Source organism: Mus pahari, chromosome 3 (genome assembly GCF_900095145.1).
Source record: "Mus pahari chromosome 3, PAHARI_EIJ_v1.1, whole genome shotgun sequence".
NCBI classification, from domain to species: Eukaryota; Metazoa; Chordata; class Mammalia; order Rodentia; family Muridae; genus Mus; species Mus pahari.
In genome coordinates, this window is record NC_034592.1 from 55,514,783 (window position 1) to 55,535,529 (window position 20,747).

The following is a 20,747-nucleotide window of genomic DNA, read 5'->3' on the forward strand; positions in this document are numbered from 1 at the left end:
GTTCTCATTCTATTTTCATGTGCTTCTACATATCTTTTCCTTTCTTACTATTGCATGTATATATACATGTAAATATGTAACTACAAGGGGCTGAGTCTGCTGAGTGTTGTTCATATGCACTGACGGCTTAGTGTTGGATGACCAGCTAGCGAGGCTCATCCCTGGGAAGGCTGACTCTCTCTTCCAGCAGGTCTTCATCTAGGGAAGTGGCCTTGTGTGTGAGATGCCCACTGTCCACACAGACATGTCAACTGGTGTTGAGATTTCATAGGTGCAGAATATTAGTAATCAATGTGAAAGAACGGCAGAACAAGATGATGGTGTATGATCACTTCAGGATCACCTGCCTGATGAGTAGTCACCAGTGACTGCCAAAGTCAATGGTAGCTTAGGGAACAAGTTCTTCCTGGGACCCAAGTCAAACGTAATAGATAGCCCAAGGGGGAAATGCCTCTTTACAAAGCAGTGACTGACTGTGAACACCTTAACTAAATTACTGACAAGATACTCTACAAAGATTCCATCTCGAGAACATAATACTCCTCCCTGTCAAGGTTTATTTCTTCTGAGTTTGTTTCCTTTTTCTCGTTAGTTTGGTTTGGCCTGCGACGCTGGGGAGCAAATCCATGGCTCTTAATGCTTATCACAGAGCAAAGCACTGTTCTATAAGCACCACCAAGCCTTGGCTTTCTGAAACAAGTATCCTTGCAAGGATAATCTCGCATATTCCTTATGGTACTAGAAAACTCTTGAAACTTCTAGCCACACACCTTGGCATATCCAAAAGACATATTTACAGATTCAGAGTATGCAAACATAAGTGCTGTAAAAATATAATTATTGAGAATCAAGTGTGGTGGCACATGCCTTTAATTCAAACAGTTGGGAGGCAGAGACAGGTGAGAACTCTGAATTCAAGAATAGCCTGGGTTTCAGGCCAACCAGGGCTACATACTGAGACTTTACACCCCCACCCCCCAAAAAAGAATATTTGTGGATTATTTTATTATATGTTTTGTGTTATATATAACAAGCCTATGTAGCTACAGAACAGTTTTCCTAAACAAGCATTCTTCAATACTTCAAGAAAAATCCATGCTTATGTTTTATGTTCCCCTGGGCCTGTGGTTCTCATAAACCAACAAAATCTGGCCCCGTGAGGAAAACAGATCCTCCAGCCATGGCCCGGAGTTCTAAGTGAGCAAACTCCACGGATAGGACTTGGCTCAGCTCTGAGTTTGACTGCCCTTCAGAACAGTCTGATGAACTGAAGCTGGAGCTGGCATCGGACGGAAGCAAAGCTTACCTATTACCTATTTAGGAGTTCCCTTACCTTGGCCAGCCACTGGCACCATGGCCTCTGAGTGATCAGACAAGTCCAAGCTGAAGCCTCTAACTGCAGGCAGCATGGAAACGACCATGAAAGAGTTATATGGAGAACAGGAGCGACCGTCGGGGCTGAGCTTGAACCCACTGGCACAGGCGCAAGAGAACATTCCACCTGGTACGGGCAGGCAGATCTGCTGGCAAGCATTTGGGTTGTTGCTACAGCCATTGGAAGAGTCAGCAGCATCTAAAAGAATTTGAAAATCAGTCTGTAATCTTACGTGCCTGGCAGGCTAGCTCATTTTTGTTTTTTTAAATTGAGTCAACCGAATAGTATAAAAATAGGAAGCACGTAATAACAAGATCAGCAGGCTAAAATCAGTACTGAAAGACGGGGATTTATTTGACTGCCTAACTAGTAATGAGAGGAAACAGTATATGGCAGTTAGAAGATGGAGCAGTGTTGTATTGTGTTGTGTTGTGTTTCCTTCCCTAAAAAAGCACGCAAGGATCAAAGATGGCAGAGAGTTATAACTGGCATTTTGCCTCTCTTGCCTTTCAACCATGAGATAAGGATATTTAAAAGACATCTTTAATCACACGCAAGAAAAATAGCAAATAAACAACATTGTTGATTCTCTTTGGTTAGAGACTAAAAACTATGAATTGCTAATATAAAAGCTTGGGGGTCTGAGGCGGGCAGATCTCTGTGAGTTCAAGGACTTATAATAAAGACTCTGAATCAATAAACTAAAGAAGTTAATTTGTGTGTAGGGGGGGTGAAGGTATTCCTGCTAATAATAAAAATTCTGTCCTAAAATTCATAGACTCTTCCTTATCTTAGGCATACATCAGTAAATAAAACAAAAGAAGCAACTGCCCTTCATGGAAGTTCTAGTACCACAAGAAAGCTGGACGATAAAACCCAGATAGTATCTGAGGAGTGCTATTATGTAAAAAAAAGCAGGGTCAGAGTTAAAACGTAGGAGAAGAGCCGACAGTGGCCGGGCATACTTTTAATCTCAGCAACTGGGAGGCAGCAACAGGTGGATCTTTGAAATCAATGCCAGCCTGGTCTACAGAGTGAGTTCTAGGACAGCCAGGGCTACACAGAAGAACCCTGTCTCTGAAACTCAAAAAGAATAGGAGTAAGTTTACTCAGAAGCCAATTCTGGCCTTTGAGATGCCAGATGAATCAGACATCAACTGTCCAAGATCACAAGTAAGTATGCACACATGTGCAAACATGCACCGGGAACTACAGTGTGGAAAGAGGCTTCCAGACGTGAGGGTGCAGACACGTGACTATGCATCACACATGACAAGTCATGAAAAGTACTCACTGCGACGGTGGTAAACCCGGAGACCCCTCAGGTATGGAATGTTATCTCTGAAGACGACTTTGTTACTCCCAGAGGACTTGTCAACTCTTTCAATGACCTCATACTGCTCATCAGAATAATAAAGGAAGGAGCCATGGACCGCAAGACCCCACGGGTGGGCCAGGTGGTGCACCAGGATCATTCTCTCTGTACCGTCCACATTCCCTCTTTCGATCTGAAAGATCAGAATTCTTGTTACCTGGCTGATTCATAATGAATGAGGTAAGGGAACGCGTTCAAATGAACATTCTCTTGCATTTCTGTGGCACTCAATTCTTTCTTCAGGTTTCCCAGACCTGTTATGGAATGGGTCCATCTGGAATACACTAAACAGGCCAACATCCTCATCTTTGACTGATTGTTCGAGCCCATTAGCTGACTCCCTGTTACAAAGAGCCAACTATCATGCCCACCTACCCACAGTATGTTTAAGAATGCATAGAAATTGCCCCATCCAGGATCCATCCCATAATCAGCCACCAAACCCAGACACTATTGCGTATACCAGCAAGATTTTGCTGAAAGAACCCTCATATAGCTGTCTCTGGTGAGGCTATGCCAGTGCCTGGCAAACACAGAAGTGGATGCTCACATATTGGATGGAACACAGGGCCCCCAATGGAGGAGCTAGAGAAAGTACCCAAGGAGCTAAAGGGGTCTGCAACCCTATAGGTGGAACAACAATATGAACTAATCAGTACCCCCAGAGCTCATATCTCTAGCTGCATATGTAACAGAAGATGGCCTAGTCGGCCATCATTGGGAAGAGAGGCTCCTTGGTCTTGCAAACTTTATATGCCCCAGTACAAACACCAGGGCCAAGAAGGGGGAGCGGGTGGGTAGGGGAGCAGAGCGGGGGAAGGCTATAGGGAACTTTTGGGATATCATTTGAAATGTAAATGAAGAAAATATCTAATAAAAAAATTGGGTAAAAAAAAATGCATAGAAATATCTGAGCATGCACCATCATGCAGTAGCTGACAGACACTGGCTGTAACATCTTTACCCATGATTTCTTTAATCAGGATAGGAGATGTGTTCCCCCCAGAATCATAGGACAGCCCTACTGGATGGGAGCCAAGCGTGATAATATGGTGTGAGTCAAAATGGCTTTTGTCCATTGAGAAAGAATCAAGTAGACTGCTTTTGAGGAGTGTAGGGGGATGTAACTGGTTTAACTTGGGTCCAAAAGCCTGTCTCTTTATACTTTCTTTGCATCAGCAATCCAGTTGGGCATAGCTGACAGGGCTGGATTATTCACTACCTCATAGACAAGGTTATATGCCAGAAATGACAGACATTCTAAAAGAATCATGAACTTCCAGGCTGCCAGTGACTAGAGCAGACAAACCTTGAAGCTGCCTCTCCAGGCCAGGCTCTCAACTGGGCAAAGATCACATTGGTAACCGCAGGTTTACAAAAACAGTGGTCTTATAAAAACATGAAAAAGAATTCAGTAACAGGGATCATAGCCAAGTCGCTCGTGGACAAAGGGCTCAGAACTGAGGCAGAAGAAGTCTGGACACAGGCAAAGTAATGATGAAAAGCAAGGACCTTTGATGATTACATAAGGAGAACTATTTTTCTTAGATGGAACCAAGAGGTCTCAAAGGTTCGGGAGGACATCATGGGTAAGAACAGGGAGGGGAGATCCAGTGCTGTCTAGCCAGTACTAACTTGTATGAAGAGACCATCCCGTGTGGTGAGAACCCCCTCATTGTTACATACATATCCAAGCATGCAAGGTGCTCATGCACATGTTGCAAGTTTGATGTATTTTTATTGTTTTGGGGTATGTCTATAGGTACCATCATTGTGGGTATTAGGAGAGAAGAGGCTGTACATTGGTGTTAGAGCTAGCAAGTGTCCTAAGTTTGCTACCCAGAACTGTAGCTCATGATACTATTACTAATGACAGTAATTGTTACTGTCATTAGAAATGAAGCTAGTATCTGGTGATTTGACTGCATGATCATTACGGCTAACGTCAGTGTCAATGAGCTAAAACCACTACTGGTGAAGAGTCCAGAATAAGTTTAACATACAAACAATCTAATGAGAGCTTCCTTTAGCCAAGATCAACTACATAAGCATACGGCAAAAGCCATGTCTCAAATGGAACTTTATAGTGCACTCATTACAGATTAAAGGAGCTCTATCTCGGAGTTTAAAATTATCAGCAGAGGAAATTTCTGTGTATTAACCATATCTTTAGCTGCTGAGCTGAGACACTTCCTCAGTCTACTAGTGTGTGTGTGTGTGTGTGTGTGCACGCGCGCCTTCTGTGTGTTTGTATGTTGTGTATGTCTGTGTGTGTGTCTGTGTCTGTACAGTGTGTGTGTGTGTGTGTGTGCGCCTTCTGTGTGTTTGTATGTTGTGTATGTCTGTGTGTGTGTCTGTGTCTGTACAGTGTGTGTGTATATGTGTGTATATGTATGGTGTGTGTGTGTGTATGTGTGTGTGTGTACACTCTGCAATGGGAGTGTTCTCAAAGAAAAGAGTGACATCACTGAAACATTAAATAAATGTCACTGAAAGGGCAGGTAAGAAATGAAAACTGGTGATATCTTATCCCAAATGAAACCAAAGGTTGATAGGGAAAAAAAGAATAACCGTCATTCTGTATTTCCATATGTTGCACATAGTTAGGGGGATAGAGTACAAGACTACAGTAAGGAGAGCATCGTCAAGAGAAAGGGCAACAGTAAGGCCCTGGTTCAAGCTGCCGAGAACTCAGCACACTCAGAATCACCCAGCTGTTTGTTCACACTACAGATCATGAGAACTAAAGCCGCTCGTACCACGCCTCTGCTGGTGACTGCCCAGTAGAGCTTCTGCTCCTGGATGTCGAGGGTGACAACCTCCAGATGTTCCATGTTCCCAGTGAAGAGAATTTTTAAAGATGTTCCATCCATGTTAGCACTTGCGATCTTGGCAGGAACCCCACTGTCCGTCCCTTGGTCTGACCAATAGAGTTTCCTAGAACCATGGAGAAATGAGTGAACCAGGAAATAGATTGGGGCAACACAATGTAGGGGGGCATTTAACCAGTGTCCTGGCACTGTCTCTGTAGTTCTGTAATGGGGGGCTACATGCCATTTTAAATGGTAGTGAAGACAGGATGATAAAATTTCCCATCTACTCAGCCTTTAAGGTCTGATAAGTCAGAGCATATTGTTCTAAAAGAAGATACAGCCTATATCTTTCACATTCAACATAATCCAGAGTTGCCGCTCTTCATGGTGGCTACTCTTCCTCCCTGAGGTCTAACTTGTTCAAATGTCACATATCCTACAGTTTAAAATGTTAACAGGACACTTCATCAGACAGACCAGGGCACTGACAGAGATGGCGCAGACACGAACATACTGTCACTTGGTGTCACTCACCCACGTGCAGGATCAACAGCTATGCCAACGGGGAAACCAACGCCAAGTGGAGTGCCATCATTGGTAATCAGGGTTTTCCCATATCTCGTATCTCCCCGGAGTGTCAACACCTACAGTTCAAGATCATGTATTAGAACTTAACTTCTTTCATGGAAACAAAGACAGGTGGGATCCAAAACTAAAGCTAAAGCATTGTCCGGGGTTGAGATGGCACGAGACACCCAGGATCCCTCATGGAACTGCCCTGCTCCCACTTCCTCTTGCCTCTCTGAAGCCGGGAGGAATGAGCTCCGGGGAAATGAGAATGTTAAAAGCACAATCAGGGCTGGGGGATGGCTCAGTGTTTGAGAGTACTGGCTGCTCTTCCCTTGGACTACATTCTCAGCATTCACATTTTGGCTCGCAAGTGCCTACAACTCCACTTCCAGGGGATCTGACATTCTCTTATGGCCACCACAAGCATGGCTCCAATGTGCTGCACCGACAGCAAAGCGCTTGCCAACTGATGAATAAACCTACAAGGCCACTACTTATCCTGTTCCTTACACTTAAGGTTTGTCTGTAAAGTTGCTGTTGGATATAGATTGCTTCTGTCTGTTAGTGTTTACCTCGCACTTTCCCTCCCTCAACCACACACACACACACACACACACACACACACACACACAAATGCAAGCGTGTAGACGCTGCATTTCTTTTTCATTCTGCACCCTGTCTAGCGTCTCTAATTCCTGCCTGAACTACCGTAACTTTTCTCATTTCAAGTTGCCTCTTTCCGTTACAATCTCCTACCTTTTCTGGACCTAACGGTCTCCTTGGGTCACATTAAGTCCTTTCTCCTTGGCTTCTTCTATCCTACCTCAAGTTCTGTCACATAGCCACCTGTAGACTTCACTTTTAAGCCACACGTTTTTCTCAGTGACTAAGCACGCAGCTACCCCTAGTGGCAAGCTGGCTCTTCAGCACCCACTCCTATTTTCAACATGGAACGAAGTGTGTTTCACCCATTCGGGAACAATACAGATAAGCAAGCATTCTGCCTGCTTCCTATGTGTTCATCACAAAAAAAACTTTAAATTTATATTACCTAAGAGATGAGCCGATACAGATCTTTGGATGGGTAATCTCCCATTCTGAATACAGTGATAATTTGCTCGCTTTTATTTATTAAGCTCTGCGGTTTAGCAAGGTCAATAACTCATCTGTCCAGTGTCAAACAGTTCATGACTGGAGGTTATCATTGCTGTCTCCAATCAGAACACATATTTGGTCTTGGTTTAGTTTTGTTCTTTTATCCCAGGGATTCGACCCCTCTGCCTTTTCCATACTTGACTATTTTTCTAGAAATAGGTATGTGTCACATTCCAGGGTCATTTGAATAGGAATTAGCAAGCTTTCCACTGGCCCTCCCTGCTAAATACCATTTTACATTTATTGTTCTTACCATGCTGGAACAAAATTATTGATTTGTATGTGAACTTAAAAGGAAAATAAAATGTCTTGCTCATCTTTGAATATCCAGTACCAACCAGGCTACCAATCCATAGAAAACATTTACTAATGTTTGTTGAGTGAATAAAATATGCAAGTAAAATAGACACAAGGCCAGGCTGAACTGGATGCTGACCTGGATTTTCCCCACTGTATCATGCCCCACTGGAAGCTCAATTATAAACGAGGTAGCTTTCTGGAGTTCAAGTGGCCTCATCGCTTGATGCACACATATGCGTGCTCGGTGGTTCCCCAAGGCTGCTCATTTTACCTCTTGCTCTTCGAGTAGGTGTCGAAGCCCTACTCGAAGCCTTTGGGAAACTTAAAGCAATCAACAAAGTCACAGAAAGAGAGTATTCACTTCTCTACGAGGGCCTCTGGCTTAGCAATGTGATTCTCAGCAGCACACCATGTTGATGAACTTCAGATTATGAAAGATATCTTCTGACACTGTCAAATGGGGTTAGAAAGGTCTGGGCTCTGCATTTGTTCCTGTCACTGAAACCCAGCATTTCTTCACTTCTCTGTTGCTTATATAAAAATGCTTGCACCAGATAGGCCTTCAGAATCCCATCACACCAGTCGATTCTATTGGCCTTGAGACATTCCACAGATTGGCATCTGCGCCTACCATAAATGTCTCAGTCGTTGTGAATCACTAGCCACCAGATCATTGTGAACTTGTAAAACTATGAAGTCCTGTTCCACTGTGGCCTGTACCCAGCCGCTATGTACCTCCCTCATCGCCAATATGACTCTCACCAAACAAACCAAAGAGCTATCTACTGACCGGCTACATGTCAATGATAAGATTTACTGACTATCCCGCTCATAAAACTCCTCTCACTTTCAAGTCTAGCATGAATTAATATTCCTATACACGTTACTCTTGTCCTGGAGTGGCATGGGCTTACTTCATGTGATTTCTATCCTACCCTGCGTCTAGAATTTCTTCTGAGATATAAGGAGCACTTATCTCAAAGAGGAAAGGAATTAGAATCAAATTTCTAGTCTGCCTTTTACTGCTAGAAAAACTATATTGAAGCCATAATGTGATTCTTATCTGGGAAGAGAGGTAGCTATAAACTTGGTTGATAACTGATGCAGTATTTCTTTTATGATTTTTTTTTTTGGGGGGGGGTTGGTTGTTTTGTTTTGTTTTTTTCAAGACAGGGTTTCTCTCTGTAGCCCTGGCTGTCCCAGAACTCACTCTGTAGACCAGGCTGGCCTTGAACTCAGAAATCCGCCTGCCTCTGCCTCCCAAGTGCTGAGAGTGAAGGCATGCGCCATCACTGCCCGGCTTCTACGATCTTAATTAGCTTTTTTAAAGAGTCCTTTATAGGGCACAGTGGAATTGATAATTGGTAAGAAACAACATAGAATAATAGGATTAATTAATTTGTTTTCATAAGGTAGCTTTTGTTTCCCAAAGAGTTGCTGGCATTTTTTGTTGTGGTGGTGCTGATGGTCGTTGCTGATGCTGCTATTACGTTTCCTAGGTGTTTTTTAGTTTACTTCTTAGGGTGGGGCTTGAGACAAGATCTCACTCTGTAGCCCAAGCAGTCCTCTTGCCTAAACCTCCCAATTACGGGAACCACCATGCCAGAGAACATATCCTATATGAATCTAACAGCAATGTGTGTACCTATATAATAACAGAAGCATTACCTCAATGGACCGACTTGCAGGAGTGGTATAATAAATGTTTCTTGATACCCAGTCCAAGGCCAGGCCCAAAGAAGAGCCCAGCAGAGACAGAGGAGCAAACACTGTCCTGTTGCTGCCGTCGGTCTTCACTCTGTGAATTTCACCCTGGAAAGAAAAACGAGGGTGGTGAGCTAATCGGAGACGCGGACACAGCCCAGCCCCTATACAGAAGCCCTCCTCTGCTCTCCCAACAGCCACTGCTGGCTGCCAGTGTTTTCTTAATTCTCCTCACACATGGGGGGGGGGGGGGGGGGTGTAGGAAACAAGCAAAGATGAGTACCTGACCTGTCAGGAAAAAACCTCACTATACAGAGTCTCAAAACTAAAAATTAAAAGCACATTCTAAAGTGGCTCAAAAGTCACAAAGCAAGACAGGCAGCAAATACAAAGAGCTCTTCATTCCCTTTTTTCTTTCTCCTGGCTTTTTTCCCATTGTAGCAGATTGCTTCCACGAAGAAGGAAAGAATCTCAAGCAGAAGGGTACTGGAGAAGCACTTGCCTCAGAAGGAAGGATTCTAATCCAAAGTCCCCAGGAGCTCCATTAAACACCTTGCTGGAATTCCCTGAGGGAACTTTGTCTTAAATAACGACCATACGCATTGAATGCATCCGAAACTCACCGGATTCTCAACCCAATAGATGAACTGCTCTGAGTCATCGAATTCAACATCATAACCATGTTGTATCCCCGATATGGGGACCATGGCATCGTTGCTCTTCACCTCGGGATCAAGGGAGATTCCAAAAATTACATTTTCTCTTACAGACATCAAGAAAGGTTGATCACCTATAAATAAAAAAAAAAAACAGCAGTCAAGGTGATATCGCAGCACTGCAGCAATAACTGCACACACAACAGAGGTGTCTCGAGTAACCACAGGCCTGCAGTCGGTAACGATCACTGTCTCCTCACTCACGGTGACAAACTATTGGGGTCTGAGTCAGAAAGTTCTTCACCCTCCCATAGACAACCGTAACAATGAACCACTGAGATTCGATCTGTGAGGAAGGTGGGGACTGGGGGGGGATGAACAATCACTTGGCGAAGAGTAACTTGCCTCCTGCTTCTCAGCTATCATTTAGTTAATATATGCCTTCCTTATTAGATTCTAATTCACAAAGTAGCACAATTACTATTGTTTCATTTCATCACTGCTGTAAATCTAAAGCTTGATAGGAAGAAAGCCTGAAATAAAAGATTTGCCCAAATTAAGTATCTGTAGTCAGGGGATGGAGAAGTAGCTAAGTCGGAGAGCGTGCTTGTCTTGCTTGCAGGAGACCATTGAGTTTAGGTGTGTGTGTGTCTCTGTGTGTGTGTCCATTTGTGTATGTCTCTGTGTGTGTGTGTGTGTCCGTGTATGGGTATATGTATGTCCATGTGTGTGTGTGTGTCTCTGTGTGTATACACAGTTATTAATAACTGCATAATTGAATGGATAGAATTTACACAAGGGACTATATACTACCTTCAAAGGTTCCCCAGGTAGCTAGTGATGACATAAACACCCCAGGTTGCATTTACAACTCCTGAGTCAGAAACCTATCTGAGTATGTAGCTAGAGTCCATCTACTTGGTTTGGTCATTGTGGGAAGTATATTTCCTACACAAATGTAAGAAAGTTCTCATGCTAATTTCATTCTATAAAATTAGGAAAAGCAAATCCAATAAGATGCCCCAGTGGGTAAAAGTACTGAGCTCGAACCTTCGAACCCACAGTGGGAAGAAACAGCTAACTCTGTAGTAGTCCCCTGACATCTACACACAGTAGCATGTGCGTGCTCCCATGTGCTCAGGCACACAAGTCACGTATGCACAAACACACAACAATAATAATTCCCATACCATCAATAACCACCATTGGTTTATGGATGCTTATTTATGTTTTTTCCAGAATTTTAAATTGTCAGTTTGGTTTTTTTTGTTTTAGCACTGCTGAGATTAAACCCAAGGCCCTACACAAGCACGCACTGTCCACGCTGTCAACTCCGTATCAACTTCCAAACACTTCAAACCGATACTGGAAGGCTTGTGTTAGACAATCAACGTGTTCTCTTTCATGTCCAATATCAGACAAGCACTGTCAGGGCTGTTCCTGAGTCTTAGCAAGGACACTGCTGAGGGCAAAAGAGCAACTAAGTCAAGAGAAATGTTTATCTGCCTATCAGTAATTCGTTTAAATTTATTGGGGGAATTGTGTAATTTTTTTTTAATGAAGTAACTTTCCCTAATAAGCATATATTGACAGTCAGGCTACACTTCAGAAACCAATTAGAAAATACTAAAGACCACTACCAAAGGCAAGCCATGGGAAAACCACAGGGGAATTTCTTATGAAATGACAAGTGATACCCTTTAGAATCACTATCAGAGTCTGGCAGTAGTGGCACATACATTTAATCCCCACACTCAGGAGGCAGAGGCAGGCAGGTATCTACGAGTTTAGAACCAGCCTGACCTAGATAGTAAACGCCAGAGCTATATAGAGAAACCCCGACTTAAACCCCCTCCCCCAAAACATATTATCATATAGTAATATGGATGATACCAGTCCCCAATGTGCAACTGATAATCTTTGTCTGGTGAAAGAATTCTTTGTATTTAAAATATCTATGCTCAGATTAATCTTCTCTGAAAGACTCAAGGACATACTAAATTAAAGAATGTCAACAAGGATTAGTAATGTAATAAATCTCTGAAGAAAAGTAGAAAATGACAATCCCTGTTGTAAGTATTACCAATAATTAAAACCTTTCATCATGAGATTATCACTGCACAACGTCACATGTCTGAATGGGGCTTCATCTTAAGTGACCTCACCTGTAAACACCATAAATGTCCTGGATCCATTATCTATTTTCCATTCGAAAACCCCAGTTTTCCCGTAGATTTAGACTTTTAATTTAGAAATATGTTAAAATTAACAATTTGGTTTCAAGTTATCTCTAGGAATTTGTATCAGTTTCAAAATCCATTCACTCCTCTTCGGTGAGAAAGGAATAGGTCTTAATCTGTCACTTTGTAAGTTTCTAAGCAATGGAGGGTGATTTATTTAAAGAGGTATACAGGAGTACACACTCTTGAAGGAACCATTCATCCTCTCTTTGCAATCTCCAAAGCACCTGACTTAATATTTCACATACCCTTCAATCAACCTGTTAAGATAATGAAGATTAAATTGCTCAAATAGCCACTTGTCATATTTCTCACAGAGATAGAGCTTATATTTCTAAGGTATCAGATGATAACAATACTGAAGTTGGAGCCATAAGACCTAGGACAGCTCATTCATTATTGACTACTTTTATGAGAATTTTAAAAAATGAAATGGACAGGAAAATGTTTAAACGGATTACCTTCTCAATGCAGAACTGGAAAGTTGCTTATCAGAAAGGTCGGGTGTGAGAAAGCGTGAGGTTAAAGGTTGTTTAACCACACACAAAGGTAACATTAGCCCCATAGACAACTGAGGCCCTCGATGGAAATCACCCCTCGGAGAGGACCCACTGAACAAAATGGGAGACACCATGTTCAGCTTGAGTTACAAATGGGTTGTGGGTTTCCACAGGGTAGCACAAACTGTGACACGTTTGATCATCAGAGCACCCTTACCTCTCACGCAGTTGACAGAATCATCAGAAAGGTTCCATCCCGAGGGACAAGCACAAGAATAATGTCTAGGCTCCTGTGCAGAAAGCAGGCAAAGATGGCTGCAAGTGGCAGAGGCACATGGATTCGGGGCTGTGGGAGAGAGAAAGAAAGGCAGGTTTGAATACAAAATCGCCTACAGTACCGTGCGCAAGGTCGTGGTCCTACCCAGAGCTCCTATTGTTGCAAAGGGAATGCTTGCAGTTTCCTTAGCTCAGGGGCACGAGAGAAAGGGTTGGCTTTCACAAAGTCCTGGGTTAACCCAATCTGTAACCAGATTAGGACCAGTCACTGAATTATCTAGGACTCATGATATGAATACAATGTGTCTTTGCCGGACCTAAAAGCTGTCTTCTTTCACGAAATGAAGGCAGGTTATACGTCTTTCATGTGACCTTGATGCTTATTCAGCATATCCAAGTTTTCCTTAGATAGCAATCTCCAAATTTTCCACATTCTTGCATGTGCCAGCCCTTGAAAAGAGGACTCTGTGCCATCTAGGCTCACAGGGTGCTTCTAGATCCCATTTCTTCTACTTACAGCATGCTAGATAACCCATTCTTTTTCTCACAAAAAAAAAAAAAAAAAAAAAAAAAAAAATTAAGCATCTGCTAGGTACCAAAGCACACACTGAGGATAAACAGTGTGCACTGTAGAAAGGAAACAGAACATTCACGTTGGGTGTAGCAATTGCAGAACATGAGGATAAGCGGATATGAGGAACATGGTGGCCGTTTGGGGCAGGGTGGTTAAGAACAGCCTCTCTGAGAAAGCGACATTTGAGCAGAACCCTAAATGACACGAGGCAGTCATTCCATCAGAGACAGAAGACAGATGTTCAAGACAAAGCAAGGAAGTAAAAGGTCAAAGCCAAGAACTCGCCTGGTGTGTCACTGGACCATGATGTAGTCCAGCGTGGTGAATGTAAGCCACAGAAGAAACAGGGTCAAACTGTGAGACACCACTGGAGAGATTTGAGGAGAGAAGATTATGGGAGGGTTAAGTGTTCGCCCTCCCAACAGAAAGATCACCACCAAGGCCAAATCTTTACATCATCCGTCCACCCATACCCCATGCATGAAGGTGACTTGTGCTGGCCACAGAGGAACACCTACAAGGAGGCAGCAGCATCATAATGAGGCCCAACAACTGGCAGCATGAGAAGGTCACAGAGCTGATTGCTGGATAAAGCAACATAATGAAGATAGATATGCTATCACCACTTACAAAGGACCGATTTTCTTGTAGTAAATAAAAGATAGAGCAATGCAGGAACCAGAAGAAGCATGGGGTACTGTGGTCTGTGGAAGCGAAATGTATTGTTGCCTGTGCACTAGCATGTCCAGAAGAGGAAATGCCCATACGGTCCCCAGGCAGGCTACATTAGTCACTTACAAGATGGTTGCCTGGAGGGATGAATGGCAATTATTCCGAGCGGTTGGTGAATGCTGTACATTACAACAGACTGGTTCCTCCCGTGCCACTTGTTGGCCTGCATGACCTGGCGAGTACCACGGTCAGTCCAGAACACAGAGTCTTCAAACAGAGTAAGTGCATGCGGATGGTGGAGAACCTGGGAAGTGGAACCAGAGTGAGACCACACCCAGAGACTCTCCTTAAATTCTTTAAGATTTCCAGCTAAATACTGGAGATGCCAGGAATACAAGTGACTCTACTCTAGGAGTGACACTCTAGGGTATCAATTTTTAAAATGGAAATTGTTCCAGAGCTAGCTCTGCTGCTCAATCTGTTATACCAAAGGTGTATATTACCCCCGATGACTGGAAAGATGGCTCCTCTTGGGCTTCCTCAAGTCACAGAAACTAAACTATGATAGCTCTTTGGTAATTTATGTATATTCCCTGCATTGGTTAATTTGTAAAACTTAGACAGAATCCACTGGGGGGGGAGGGGAGTTAAACACATAGTAGGTTCTGGTTTCATTCACAAATATGAGTCTAGTTTTTTCACTTTTACTAGACCATGATTTTAAAAGATACATAAGCAAAAGACTGGCACCCACAGATCTCTGAAGTCATGATCTTTTACAAGACATGGTACGATATAACTGAGTGGAATAAACATCTTAATTTTCTTGTTAGCAATAGAAGGTCGATGATATTTCACTGGTTTTCTTCCCTGATATCTCTCTCTCTCTCTCTCTCTCTCTCTCTCTCTCTCTCTCTCTCTCTCTCTCATCTCATTGTACATATGTGCTCTCAGTTCTCTTGATACTGATTTCCACTTTAGTTTAAATTTGAACTTCATTATAGCAAACTTACCAAATCGCTAGCAATGACCTGCCTTCGGTTCTGTCCATCATAATCACAGAATTCAATGTAATCAAGATAGGCATCCATGAAGTAGATGAGGCGGTTGGGGTAGTCAATACTTAAGCCACATGGCCAGTAGATCTTTTCCTGGACAATGACTGTGCGCATGGTGCCGTCCATGCTGGCCCGCTCAATTCGAGGGTGATGACCCCAGTCAGACCAAAACATTACATTGTCACTGTAAAGAGAGGGGACATACACAGGAAAGGTAATGCCCACTTAATATAATGCAACAAATGGGTCATTGCTTCCCATGATCATAATGCAACCGCAGGCCATCTGGATGTCTTTGTAATGTACATAAAGCATGCATTACATTATGGCATGGACGTGCCCCAATGCCAACAATCCATGAGTAATTTGTTACCCTACCAGTTGTAAGTAGTGAGTTGACTTCTCCATCTTCAGAGATTCATTATAAATGTCACTGGTGTGTAATAACTCAGGGAAGTCAGCACCATATTGAACATAAACTGTCTAATTCATCCTAGAGAAAACAGTCTAACTTACAGAATCTACTTAAAATCTAGGAAAAATGTTCAAAGCTTCTGAAATACATGAATTTCTTTTTTCTTCTTACACCTATCAAGCAAATGTCTCTTCCTCATACACTTTAAAGGGAATCTCTAGGAAATAACATGAACTGTAAGCAGAAACAGCCATTTCGTTGTATCAAAATCACAGCTAAGTGTGGCTCATCTATGGGACATTGTTACTACATGCATTAATTAAAACCTACCATACATTCAATACCTGCATGTTTAAACTAGTAAATGTCTCTCTTACCCCATTCTGGGATCTAATGCGAGTCCCCTAGGTTTTGTGACATTTTTGCTGATCAGTACTGTCCTGTGACTTCCATCAATTTTAGAGACTTCGATTGTTTCAAGAGTATAGTCTGTCCAGTAAATGTTGCGACCAATCCAGTCTACTGCAATCATTTCTGTCAAAGAGAGGCCACTGTCATGGACCTACAGATGAAAGGATAAGATGTTAACATTAGAAAGAATAAGTGTAGCTAACCAGTAAGCCAACAGCAGTGCTTTTAGGGATAAATATAAAAAACACTCATAGCATTAAATAATGTGAGACGACTGTATTAGCAGCAGGCTTCATTGTGATTTTAAAAGCTTTTACACTTGCCAAGGGGCTCTACCAATGAGTAACCGCTTTATCTATTAGAAATTAATAAACAAACTTAGGGGGCTGAAGAGATGGCTCCATAATTAAAAGGTCCTTGCAGAGAACCCAAGTTTGTTTCCTGGCACTCACACAGCAGCTCATGACTGGGGTCCAAACATGATCTTCTGGCCTCTACTAGAAACCACACACACATGGCATGCACTCAGACACATAAAATAAAAAGCTAGTTAATCAAACAAACTCAGGGTGATGGGTAGAAATTTTTAAATCAATCAAAGCTCGATAAAGCAATTCCTTAACTCTCTTGCTCTGACCTATGAAAGATTCTTTCAAGGTCAGAGCAAGAAAGTATCTGCATCCCATGGCATAGAATTCAGAATCATGGAGAGTCTGAGAGAGCGCGCACACGCACGCGCACACACACACACACACACACACACACACACACGTGTGCGTGCGCACGCACAGGATTGAAGTCAGGGACATCTTAAATATGATGTGCTGCCCAGGATGAGGGAAGGCAGGACCTTCTCTTGGTGAGCAACAACAGAAAACACAAAAGGACTATAGATAAAGAATAGCACTTACCACTCTCTTGTCGGTTCCATTTTGAAAGACACTCCAGGTTTTACCCTGCATTAAGTCACTCCAAAAGACACGACCAGTGACTGAATCAAAATCCAGAGCCACCACAAAAGAAACATCCTGGACCAAAGAATAGATGTTGTGCGTGTGGGCAGTGATATTGTCCACAGCGATTTTGTCACGGCTTGCTACAACTAACAGCAGATTTTCAGATGCTGTGCAGGAAAAGGGAAAAAAGGAAAAGAAACCATCAATGAATCTGAAAGGAAAAGTACAATTAAATACAGTTAAAAAGTCTCCCCAACATCCAGTGTATGGTACCAAACCAAAGAAATGGGAGAGTAAGAGCCCCTAGAACTAATTAATCACTTTGCCTACAGACATATCACCCTGAACACCCCTGATCTCAGAGCTAAGAGGGATCAGGGGAACCTTGTTTACTCAAGGATAATCACTGGTACGTAGTTTATGTTCTGAAAAAGCTTCTATACTTGGATTATTTCAGTGGGCATCTAAGTACCAGTCTGGAGTGAGCTGTTCAGACATTGATCCTTGACTTGCTTGTTGGAATTTGCTTTCTCTCTTAGCAGACTGTAGGCTTGATTCTTGGCAGGAACCAAGTTTTGAGTATTTTCCCTTCCCCACCCCCCCCACCCCCGCAAACGTTTAGGTGTAGCAGAGAGTTCTGTCTACGAATATTCCTTCCCCCCTCCACCCCCCCTCGGTCTTTTTAGTGTTAAGTCACACTACATTTAGGTTGGCCTAAGGCTACTCAAATAGACTGGTCTCTGCCTTCCCTGCAGCTGCTGGAACCAAATGACTGAGTTCTGACCAATAGTGCATCGGTGACAATGATGGATTGACTTCCTGAAAAGGATGTTTCTTTTCCTAGCCTATTTTCTAAGGGAAAGAAAAGACTAGAGCAAACTTGTTGAATCTTGGGTGGAAACTTCAGATAATAAGAGTCAGTCTGTTGAGCTGGGGAGATGGCTCAGCGGGTAAGAGCACTGACTGCCCTTAGGAAGGCCCTGAGTTCAAATCCCAGCAACCACATGGTGGCTCACAACCATCTGTAATGAGATGTGATGCCCTCTTCTGGGACATCTGAAGATAGCTACAGTGTACATATGTATAATAATAAATAAATCTTTGGACCAGAGCGAGCAGGAACTGAGCAAGTGGAGTCGACGGGAGAGAGTGGGTTGACTGGAGCAAGCAGAGGTCCTAAAGTTCAATTCCCAACACCACCACATGAAGGCTCACAACCATCTGTACAGCTATAGTGTACTCATATACATAAAATAAATAAATATTTTTAAAAAATATTCTGTCCTTTAGACTGTTTTCATCCAGCCTTCTTGAAAAGGTTCCTTGTTTGACATTGGTATTTTTGAAGCAAAGCTTTGGTATTTTTGTAGCCTAGGTTGGCCTTGAACTAAAAATAAATAAATAAATAAAGCCCAGGCTAATTAATCTGGTCCTAGCTCCCAAGTGCTGGGATAACAGGCATAAGCCATAGTGTCCTGCAATAAGGAAACTTTTAAGCCCTCCTCTGTTGAATCACTTTGAGAGCAGCTGAGTCAACACTGTAATATCTAGCAGATTCACTTTCATATGGGTCAAAAGGCATTGAATAAGTTGTCTGTCTAGTCAGACTGACTGATAATCAATCTTACACAGAGAGAGGTTGTTTAAATTTCCTGGAGTTAGCTCCCTTTTAAGCTTAATAATTACCTGTGACTTTGCAAGTCCGCCCATCACTTTCCAACGTATATTCTGGGTCGCAAGTGCACCGGAAGGACCCTCTCATGTTGACACAGTGCTGGCTGCAAAAGCCTGGAATATCACACTCATTTACATCTTCACAGGTCTTGGTATCATTGGCAAGTTGGTAGCCCAATGGACACAGGCAGGTGGCTCCGAAGGGCCCTTGCATGCACTGGTGAGTACAGCCACCATTAAAATGTGAGCAGCTGTCTTGATCTAGAGGAAAGAGTCACAGGAGGGAAAGTCAGACGTCCTTGCTTTTTTGACTCACTCCAATGTAGTTACATGCCTACTTTGATGAGAGTTAATTAAGAGCCCCAGTCTCTTGGGTAAGCTGCTAAACGTGTCCTCTCTGAATTGCCTGAAGCTATAGTATACAACCACCCTCCTATACAGCTCCATTTATGGCTATTAGAGAACCTTGAGAAATTAATGCTGGCATCAAGAAACCAAACTGTCACTGATAAAGCAGAGAAATCTAACGTGCTCCCTCTGAACTTCTCCAGCCTAACTAGAAATGTTTTGCAGGAAAAGCTAGAAGTGATCAACTGGAGAGGACACAATTTGCTAACACACCCATCATTCCTTACTCTTAGAGCCAGCGTGGCAATGGCAGAAGCAACCCAAAGCCAGGTCATATACTGAGTATGAAAATACTCCCTATTGTCAGGAGCACCGTAACTTAATGGGTAAAGAGCCAAAACACAGAACATGCACTAGAAGGGGAGGTCACAGTAATTAGTACCATGTCGGCATACACATGACACATGTGAAATCATAAAGGTCTAGAATATTCACAGTCATACCTTGCTGTGGTTCATCTGAGAGTGAGCGTTAATTAAAGAGGAAAGAGAGAAAGGACAGTAATTAGGATTACATGCCAATCAGAGCATTTTAATCACTGCAAACACAACCCACTGAGTTTTATTGGTTCTATGACAAGTTCCGATTAAAATTAGAAAATCTTCAAGTTAGTAAAGTTTATGGACACATTAAACAAGAGAGTTACACTTGATTTGATATGATATCCTGAACAGTGACATAAAGAGAAGAGAAACCACAGACACAAGTAAAAAGATATTAATGAGAAGTGTTATGCAGTCATCATTTATTGGAATTTATAGTTACTCCTACGGGGATATAAAGTCACAGAGGAACTAAAATCCCTTTCCCAAAATACTACATGGGGTCTGTGACAGTGCAGGGGTACAGCCATCTACCGTTCAGAATAAATTTGTGTCCAGTAAACTGTAATCAGGGAACTTACTGCAAAGCGGGGACTCATCAGTCCCATTGGGACAGTCAAAGACGCCGTCACACAGGGCACTCAGATTGATACAGATGCTGTAGCCTGGGCACTGCCACTGCAAGCTAGGACAGCGAAAAGGCTGGGTAGGACAGTCCTTCTCATCACTCATGTCCCTGCAATCATTGTCCCCATCACAGACCCAGGCGTTGTAGATGCAGTTTCCATTGTCACAGAGGAAATGAGACGGGGAGCAGGTCTTAGGAACACAGCCGTTGTGCTCATCCGAGCCGTGGATACAGTCTGGGTGCCCGTCACACTCCCAGGTGTTAGGGATGCAGGTACCATCTCCCTGGCACTGAAACTCATCCGGGTGGCACATACCAGGAGGCCTGGTCGCTAGAGGGAACAAAGACACGTGAGTAACGCACTTGTGATTGAAGGTATGATCCTTTTGGGATATAGATTCAGACGAGTTTATTCTGGACAAGCAGTAGGCATATAGTAATGATTAAAAATGAAACCAATACTAAATTCCTGTATATTGTGGCACATGGAAATATTTACGGGATCTAACAACAAGCTATGCACTCTTGCATAGAAGTACAAGTCAGAAATTCATCCTGTTTCTCCCCTCCCCCATCAATGGGTTTACACCCTTCCTTTCTTATTCCTTGGGATTGTCTAAAATGTCACTATTCAAGCAGATGAAATCATATCATAGTCCCTAAT

General features: G+C 42.8%; 1 protein-coding gene across 1 annotated transcript in view; it reads right to left on the bottom strand.

The window, feature by feature from the left end:
- The window catches only part of Lrp2 (LDL receptor related protein 2), a 161,662-nt gene that overhangs the window by 61,968 nt on the left and 78,947 nt on the right, over positions 1-20,747 (bottom strand). The window contains exons 25-37 of the mRNA XM_021193735.2: positions 20,037-20,414; positions 18,737-18,985; positions 17,006-17,217; positions 16,061-16,245; positions 15,224-15,452; positions 14,337-14,514; positions 12,906-13,034; positions 9,916-10,082; positions 9,257-9,400; positions 6,098-6,207; positions 5,510-5,687; positions 2,670-2,883; positions 1,334-1,573 (exon numbers count right to left, since the gene is read on the bottom strand). Coding sequence (XP_021049394.1) covers positions 1,334-1,573; positions 2,670-2,883; positions 5,510-5,687; positions 6,098-6,207; positions 9,257-9,400; positions 9,916-10,082; positions 12,906-13,034; positions 14,337-14,514; positions 15,224-15,452; positions 16,061-16,245; positions 17,006-17,217; positions 18,737-18,985; positions 20,037-20,414 — 2,613 coding nt within the window. The remainder of the gene's footprint in view (positions 1-1,333; positions 1,574-2,669; positions 2,884-5,509; positions 5,688-6,097; positions 6,208-9,256; positions 9,401-9,915; positions 10,083-12,905; positions 13,035-14,336; positions 14,515-15,223; positions 15,453-16,060; positions 16,246-17,005; positions 17,218-18,736; positions 18,986-20,036; positions 20,415-20,747) is intronic.